This window comes from Guillardia theta, assembly GCF_000315625.1.
Source record: "Guillardia theta CCMP2712 unplaced genomic scaffold GUITHscaffold_32, whole genome shotgun sequence".
Classification (NCBI taxonomy): Eukaryota; class Cryptophyceae; order Pyrenomonadales; family Geminigeraceae; genus Guillardia; species Guillardia theta.
The window spans coordinates 443,736-451,398 of NW_005434642.1; the positions used below are offsets into that span (position 1 = coordinate 443,736).

The 7,663-nt window shown below is 51.5% G+C and overlaps 3 protein-coding genes across 3 annotated transcripts; 2 read left to right on the top strand and 1 right to left on the bottom strand.

Moving 5' to 3' along the window:
* Positions 1–683: 683 nt before the first annotated feature.
* GUITHDRAFT_138563 (hypothetical protein) lies at positions 684–1,880 on the bottom strand (the record flags this gene model as incomplete). Its single annotated transcript, XM_005833011.1, has 3 exons — positions 684–769; positions 816–915; positions 966–1,880. The coding sequence occupies 3 exons, from the start codon at positions 1,878–1,880 to the stop codon at positions 684–686; spliced, it is 1,101 nt and encodes a 366-aa protein (XP_005833068.1).
* A 1,091-nt stretch (positions 1,881–2,971) lies between these two features.
* GUITHDRAFT_152519 (hypothetical protein) lies at positions 2,972–3,747 on the top strand (the record flags this gene model as incomplete). The annotated part of the gene is made up of 1 exon (XM_005833012.1): positions 2,972–3,747. A coding segment is annotated over exon 1 (517 nt), but the record flags the coding sequence as incomplete, so codon positions are not given.
* Positions 3,748–5,192: 1,445 nt separating this feature from the next.
* On the top strand, positions 5,193–6,974 carry GUITHDRAFT_94480 (hypothetical protein). Its single transcript, XM_005833013.1, has 8 exons — positions 5,193–5,267; positions 5,333–5,371; positions 5,419–5,712; positions 5,764–5,910; positions 6,196–6,312; positions 6,497–6,556; positions 6,601–6,717; positions 6,785–6,974. The coding sequence occupies exons 1-8, from the start codon at positions 5,220–5,222 to the stop codon at positions 6,797–6,799; spliced, it is 837 nt and encodes a 278-aa protein (XP_005833070.1). The 5' UTR covers positions 5,193–5,219; the 3' UTR covers positions 6,800–6,974.
* The last annotated feature ends 689 nt before the right edge of the window (positions 6,975–7,663 follow it).

The window sequence follows — 7,663 nt, forward strand, 5'->3', positions numbered from 1 at the left end:
TATCTAAGCATGCAGCTGTACGAGGGGAAGTCGAAAGGAGGTGTAGAGTAGATATTGTACAAGTTTCTTGTATTCTTTGAGATGAACATATTCACATCAGCATCCTCGTCTTATTCACATTCTCCATCACCCAGCTATCTAAGCATGCAGCTGTACGAGGGGAAGTCGAAAGGAGGTGTAGAGTAGATATTGTACAAGTTTCTTGTATTCTTTGAGATGAACATATTCACATCAGCATCCTCGTCTTATTCACATTCTCCATCACCCAGCTATCTAAGCATGCAGCTGTACGAGGGGAAGTCGAAAGGAGGTGTAGAGTAGATATTGTACAAGTTTCTTGTATTCTTTGAGATGAACATATTCACATCAGCATCCTCGTCTTATTCACATTCTCCATCACCCAGCTATCTAAGCATGCAGCTGTACGAGGGGAAGTCGAAAGGAGGTGTAGAGTAGATATTGTACAAGTTTCTTGTATTCTTTGAGATGAACATATTCACATCAGCATCCTCGTCTTATTCACATTCTCCATCACCCAGCTATCTAAGCATGCAGCTGTACGAGGGGAAGTCGAAAGGAGGTGTAGAGTAGATATTGTACAAGTTTCTTGTATTCTTTGAGATGAACATATTCACATCAGCATCCTCGTCTTATTCACATTCTCCATCACCCTGCGGCTTCCTTCACCTCTCTTCGAACTGCGCCAAGATCTGCTCGACTTGTTCGAAGTGCTTCCTGACAGTCTGCCTTATCTTTGCGTTGCTCAAGGCTGCGGTAAACGTGAGTGTTGGATGGAGGTAAGTTTCATCCCTTACCCTGCCTCTGAACCTCCACCGGTTTCAGGAAGTCGTGAGTGGGTAGCTCCCATCTCTCGGCGGTGAAAGGAGCCAAGCTCTCCACAAGCAGCAGCCTCCTCTGCGAGGGCAAGGTAGTCAGAGCACGACAAAAGCACGAGAGGTCGCTACCGAAGTGTTGGAAGAGGATGGAGCTGGTGTGGTAGAGAGGACAGTCGTCGTCATGTTGGCGACGGGCACGCTTGAAGGAGAGGACGGAGAGGGGGAGGAGGGGGAGGAGGTGGTAGGCGAGGAGGAGGAGGGAGCCGGAGTTGTTGTCACTGTCGCGTTCGCTCTTGCAGCAAGGCATTCAGCTGTCGTCTGTGTGAAGACAAGGGCGCAGTCGATGCTCGATACGCTGCTCCCCGGAGTGATTCCCAGCGATCGCCCGACGATAACGCCGATGATGGCGAGGATGAGCAGGAGGACAAGGCACATGATGAGCTTGTCCGTTGCCAACTTTCTTCCGATGTCTCTGATCTGTTTGGTTGCTCTCTTCAGATTCCCCTGCACACTCTCAACATCCGAGTTAGTTTGCCTGATTTGCTCTGTTTGCCCCTTGAGGTTCATGTTCGTCTCAGTACCCATCTTCTCCATCTCGTCAACCAACTTCCCTGTGCGGAACAGAGCGTTCGCAGTGTTCTGCTGAACTTTCTTTCCCTCCTCAATGATCTCGTTCCCGCTGGTCGTCTCGTCGATGATGGGCTTCTTGACCGCCCCTTTCATCAACTCTCTCTTAGCAATGATGTTCTTCGTCGACTCCACCTGCTGGTTGAGCTTCGAAATGTTCACATTGTGCTCCTTCCCTTTCTGCTCGTAGATGTTGTACTTTTCACGGCCGATCTCCTTGGCCACCGACCGGAGCTCTATGCGGAAGTTGGAGACAATGTCCTTAGCGCGGTTCATCTTCTCCTCTACGGTGTTGAGCTTCTCCTCCACTTCAGCCGGCGGCGCCTTCTTCTTCGCTGTGAGCTCATCCAGCAGCGCCTTGACATCTGTCTGGATCGTCTCCAGCTCCTCGTTCAGCCAGTCAATCTCTTCCGACATCTTGTAATCGTTGGTTTACTTTCTCGCGATTGTTATTCAGCTCGCATCAACGCTGGATGGTCCTCTCCTCGTGCAACAGCCGGTAAGTCAGTTGCTCGCTCAGATCGGTCTTGTACGATGAATGATCCAGTGGAATGCGAAGGTCTCAAGGGAGGGGGACAGGTCTTGAGAGCTTTAGGAGGATCAAATATTCGAAGTGCACGACTTACAAACTTAGCAAGTTATCGCTCGCGGCAAACTCGACGTGCAGATCAGAGGAGATACAGTTGCTCTCCTGACTTCGTCTCGCCTCTCGTCGTCAGCCTCTGTTCTGCTCCCTCCTCCTCTCTCCCGCTCTCCTCTCTAACTCTGCTCGCCGCCGCCAGTCGCTCGCGCACAGGACATGGGGAACAGAAAGAAGGAGTAGAAGGGGGTAGAGAACGGTGGATATGTAGGGTGGGGGTGGGGGTGGCTGGGGGGGATGCCGGGTATACAGGGTGGTGATTTCCATGGAGGTGTAGTGGGGGTAGTAGTAGGTGGGGTAGTTCAAATTTGAAGAGGGTATATTCGAAGGGTGGTGGGGTACACAATGGATATGTTTTGAGGGGTAAGGAGGGGGGAATGATGGGGTGAGTTATTGAAAAAGGAGGGGTGGAGTGTTCACAAAAAGCTAATTGAGGGGGATGTTTCTCTGAGAAGGTGGGTGGTCTGATGGTGATGACAGGGTGGGGGTAGTAATCCGGGGAGGGCGGATTCAAATGATATTAAACCCTGATCTAAACCACCCCTACCCCCTTCATATACTTGATTTATGGGACCCGAAAGGAACTCTAGGTATAGGGTTTAGTTTTACAAGTTCCAGGGTATCTAAACCTATCTCTTCATGTCACTGACCCACCCTGTCATCAGGCAACGCGCTGACACCGGTACTGAATGCTTGACCACCCCTACACTGTCTGATGTACCCGTGTGTCAGAGTCAAAAGTACCCGTCATTGTGCCTTTTGATATGACTATCCTTCTGCCAGTACCCCGCTCAAATGGACCCACCCCCCTCCTACCAAGACTACTCTAAACAGAGAACTCTAAACAAATCGACAAAGTCGGGAGCCAATGGTGAGCAAGGCGGAGAGTGGGGAGGGGACGCAGGACGAGAGAGGTGACATGGAGACAGGAGGCTGAAACCTCCTTCTCGTGCTAGGTTTCTTAGCCCAGGGCAAGACTTATCCATGTGGCTAGCTCGCAACTAACAGAGCATGAAGATGCAGCCAGTATTTTTCAAGATGGAAAGTTGTTCAGTATAGCGCCAGAGTTGTATCAAGGTATCGCGGGTCTTTTCTTTAGGTGAGGCACGATGAGCCAGGATGCTGTGGTGAAGGCGGTGGAGGAATCTAGGCAGGAGCTCGATGATATCCTGCACTCGTTTGAAGCTTGGATAAACAAGAAGAAAGAAGCTCTGAATGAGATTACTGGTAAAGAATCTCCCGAGGAACTGAAGGAGAGGGTTGCCAGTATTGGGTATGACGAAGAGCTTGAAGCTGTTCTCCGGACTATCTCGTCGTTCCCATCCTCTTTGAAACATCTGTCGAACCTGTCCCGAACTAAGAACCAGATTGTTCCTTTGTCTGGACAGCAGGCGGCGGGAGCAGCTGAAGATGTGATATCAGCTGATGGAAAGCTTCTACTTCGCCGAACAACCGCTACTCAAGGAGCAGTCATCCAGCATGACTGGGCGCTCTTCGTCTGCAGGCTGTCTGACGGACTCCTGTCGCTGTATGAGTATGAGTCCAAGCCAGAGCCAAATATCGAGATTGATCTGAGCAAGTATGTGTTCGAGTATGCCGGCGGTGAGGGAGAGAAATGCGGGCTGAAGGATTTCTACTTGAAGGAGGTCAGAGATCGCCCTTCGAACCTGATGGAGGGATCGAGTGCTCAAGAAGTCTCGAGGAGGGGGAGGTGGTGGGTTGCTGGGTTGATTCCCTTCCAGTCTTACTTCTCTGCCTCGAGCAAGGCGGGTGCTTCTGAGCAAGATCATGTCGACTTTGAGTGTGAACTGTGCTTCAGAGCAACATCGCACGAGGAAGCGAGATGGTGGCGGGATCGCCTAGAGCCCTTCCTTGCCAAGAGGAGCGAACTGGTTGCAATGGAGGGAAACGAATGTAAGGTTGGTGTTGGACCTGAAGCAACGAACGAAGTTAATATTCAAGATGTAGAGCTTGCTCTGTCTGATATCGAAAAGTTCGACGTGTGGGAAACTTGTGAGCAGCTGAAGAAACGATCCTTAATGTCACCTCAGCGGCAGAATCTACATGATCGTTTTGTGGAGTTGTACAACCTGGACACGTCGTTGTTTGATAGACTGCTCCCTCAGTTCTGTAACTTGGTTGTCGATGCAAAGTTAAACAGTCAGAACAAGGACCTGGTGAATGCGCTAGAGGATTGGTTGCTGTGGAAAGCATCGTCGAACGTCCTGTTCGCCTGTCTACTATGTTGGTCCCTGGAGTCTTGCTCCAAATCGTATGGAGCGAGAGAAGGCAGTTTTATCTTTTCAGCCGTTACAGACAAGTCATCACGTGAGAGGCTTCAAGATTCTTATCGCCTGTTTCGCATCCATGCCGAGAATGTTTGCTTCACCGGCAAGCGCATCGGCTCCTTGCAAGCAGGACAAGTGAGACCGAACAGCGAAGTTGTCTCCGGCGAAACAGACATGAAGGAAACCGAATCTACGAGAGAGGATGGTGAAGATCAATCAGAGCAAGGCCAGCAGCCAGAGCAAAGTCATGCAGCAGCAGCGCGGCCTATGTCAGACCCTTCTGCTGCTGAAGCTCTGGAGAGGACAAGGAGGATGAACCTGGCAAATGAGATGAGAAGGTTTGTCAGCGAGCTGTGTGCTGTCTCCTCCAACCTCGCAGGAATCCCAAAGGACGCCAGGCCACTGAAGCTACAAGAGCTTCTGCGATCCATTCAGGACCGGCTGCCGACAGGAGCGTTCTTCCCGCTCTGTTCGTCGGGGGCAAGTTTCAGCGCGGTCATGAGCATCTTCCCCGAGGAAGCCTCTTGCTTTTCTACCTACGAGAGGGCGCCGTACGCTCTCTTCATCGAGACCGTCGACTCTGGGATTGCTCTCGGCGATTGTTGTGCCATGTTCGGCGGCGATCCAGATGCGCTTGCCTTCATTCAACAGTTGGAACTTGACCAGGCCAGAGAGTCTGTCGAGTCGTCAACGGAAGATGTGGTCCCCACTGCAGATCTGAGCGATGCACATCAGAGCATGTCCGTGCTTGCGGTGGGTAGTGACGGCACCAACTCGCTGCTGCTCGATGAGGTCTTCGGAGAACCTTGGGCGTTGAAGAAGCTCAAGATGAGGAGGCAGTCGCGTCTTGGAAGACATCCGTCCTGGTCACTGCATGTAATGCGTTGCTTTTCAACTTTTTCCCATCATGTGCATGCAACAAGTGACTGTGAGGTTGACAGGCTGTTATCGTCAAGTCAGGAGATGATCTTCGGCAAGAGGTTTTGTTCATCTTCCGATGCCCCACGTTGTTGATGCTGCGCTGCAGCAATTTGCAATGCAGATGATTGAAGAGATCAAGGAGATCTGGGAGGAAGATAAACTACATCTTCGTCTGAAACCTTACAAGATCGTCTCTGTGTCGGAGAACTCGGGGCTGATGGAGATGATCCCGGACACGGTCTCCCTTGCTGCTGTCCGTCGCAAGTACAGCAAGTACACATCCCTTGCAAACTTCTACCGTGAGGCTTTCGGGGAAGAAGGGACTCTCTCCCGCATCAACGCTCAGCAAAACTTCGTCAGGAGCATGGCAGCATATTCTGTTATCTGCTACATCCTCAAGGTAACGAAGCTGGTGGACGTCCTCCTCCCCTGATGGAAGTTTGACCTCCAGGTCAAAGATCGGCACGATGGAAACATTCTGTTGCAGAGGGATGGGGGAATCGTACATGTTGACTACGGTTACATGATGGGGAAGTACATGAATGGCGTCGTTGAGGTTGAACGCGCTCCGTTCAAGCTGACTCGGGACCATGTGGAGGTCAGAAACTTCTGTCATGATGATGATGATGATGATGATGATGATGATGATGATGATGATGATGATGATGATGGAGGCAATCATAATCATGATCATGATTATGGATATGGTGGTGGCGGCGGCGGTGGTTGTGGTGGTGGTTATGGTGGTGGTGAAGAAGAAGAAAGAAAATTTACGATTATGTTCCTGATGATGATGTGTGGTTGTTGACATCTTTCTTGTACTTGTAACTGTAACTGTACTTGTGCTTGTGCTCGACGTGTTCGATGACAACCTCAACCTCAGACCATGGGAGGAGAGCTGAGTGCGAACTTTCTTTCCTACATCTCCCTGTGCATTCAGGGGCTGCAGAGTCTTCGCAAAAATGGCAAGAGGTTAACGTCTTTGGCCAAGGGGATGCTGGTAGCTCTTCTTCCTCCTCTTTCCCCCGCTTCTCCCCCCCCCCCCTGCCCCCATCCTCCTCCTCCATCACCACCACCACCACTAGTACCTCCTCCTCCTCCTCCTCCTCCTCCTCCTCCTCCTCCTCCTCCTCCTCCTCCTCCTCCTCCTCCTCCTCCTCCTCCTCCTGACCGTTGTCTTGAAGTTTTCAGACACCAGACTTGGTTCGAGCCTGCAGTGTCTGAGCCAGCGGGAGGTGCTCGAGGTCCTTGACTTGTCCCCTTGTGCTCCCCGTGACGTCGATTTCAGCTGGAGGAGCGGCTGGGCACGTCTCAATCCGAAAAACAGCTCGTCGAGAAATTCATCACCTTGCAGAGTCAAGCGCTCGGGAGTTGGTCAACCACGGCCTACGATCTTCTGCAGACGGTGACTGTTTGCATGACGTTGAGAGTTTGGCGATCTGACGGATCTTTCTTCGATTGCGCTTCTACAGTTTATCGGGACCTGAGGTTATGGAGCGGCAGTGAAGATTGAAGTGAACAACCAGCCGTTGACTTCAGAGTTGCTCCTGTTCATGTTCTCCTCTTTCTTCTTTGCTCCATCCCCTCTGCCCTCTACCCTCTCGTTCTTTTGTTCTCTGCTCTCTTCATTTTTGTACAAATCTCTCTTTGTATGAATCTCTCAAAACAAGTCTGCGTCATGCGCTCGCCATCTGATCTGACGCCTCCGACTGTACGTCTTCGTCCACCACCTCCTCAAGTCTTCGTTCTCCTCCTCCTCCTCCTCCTCCCTCCTCCACTTCAGGTCCCTCCATCTCTGCAGCAGGCTGCGCCACACCGAAGACGTCGAGCATCTGGAGAGCAGAAAGTCAGCAAGGAAGGGAGGAGCAAGTGAATCACGTGGGAAACGTTGATGGAATGAGGATCGTTCTGCAGCTTCTCCTCGTAATCCAGCGCCTGCTCGGTGTGTGATCACTGGAGATTTGAGATGGGGACAGACGGGAGGAAGGTGGAGTGCTAGGGATGGAGGGAGAGGAAGGGAGAGGGAGAGGGAGAGGGAGAGGGAGAGGGAGAGGGAGAGGGAGAGGGGAGAGGGCTCGGACATGGAGAGGGCTGGGAGAGGGAGAGATATAGTGACTCTAGAGGAGGAACGAAAGTTGGAGGCTGTCGCTGAATAAGCATCTAATCGATATCTAACGCCTGTTTAGGTATGAGGATGAGAACTGACCTCCAACACGCCTCACATTATGCTTCGGTTTGGTGTGTGTCTTAGAACGCCCTCGATGGCCACATGGATGCTACTCCGAGGATGCTGAACTGGACATGTGGGATGACACATGATTTAGGGTTTCCGCGTGCTGCATGCTAACAGA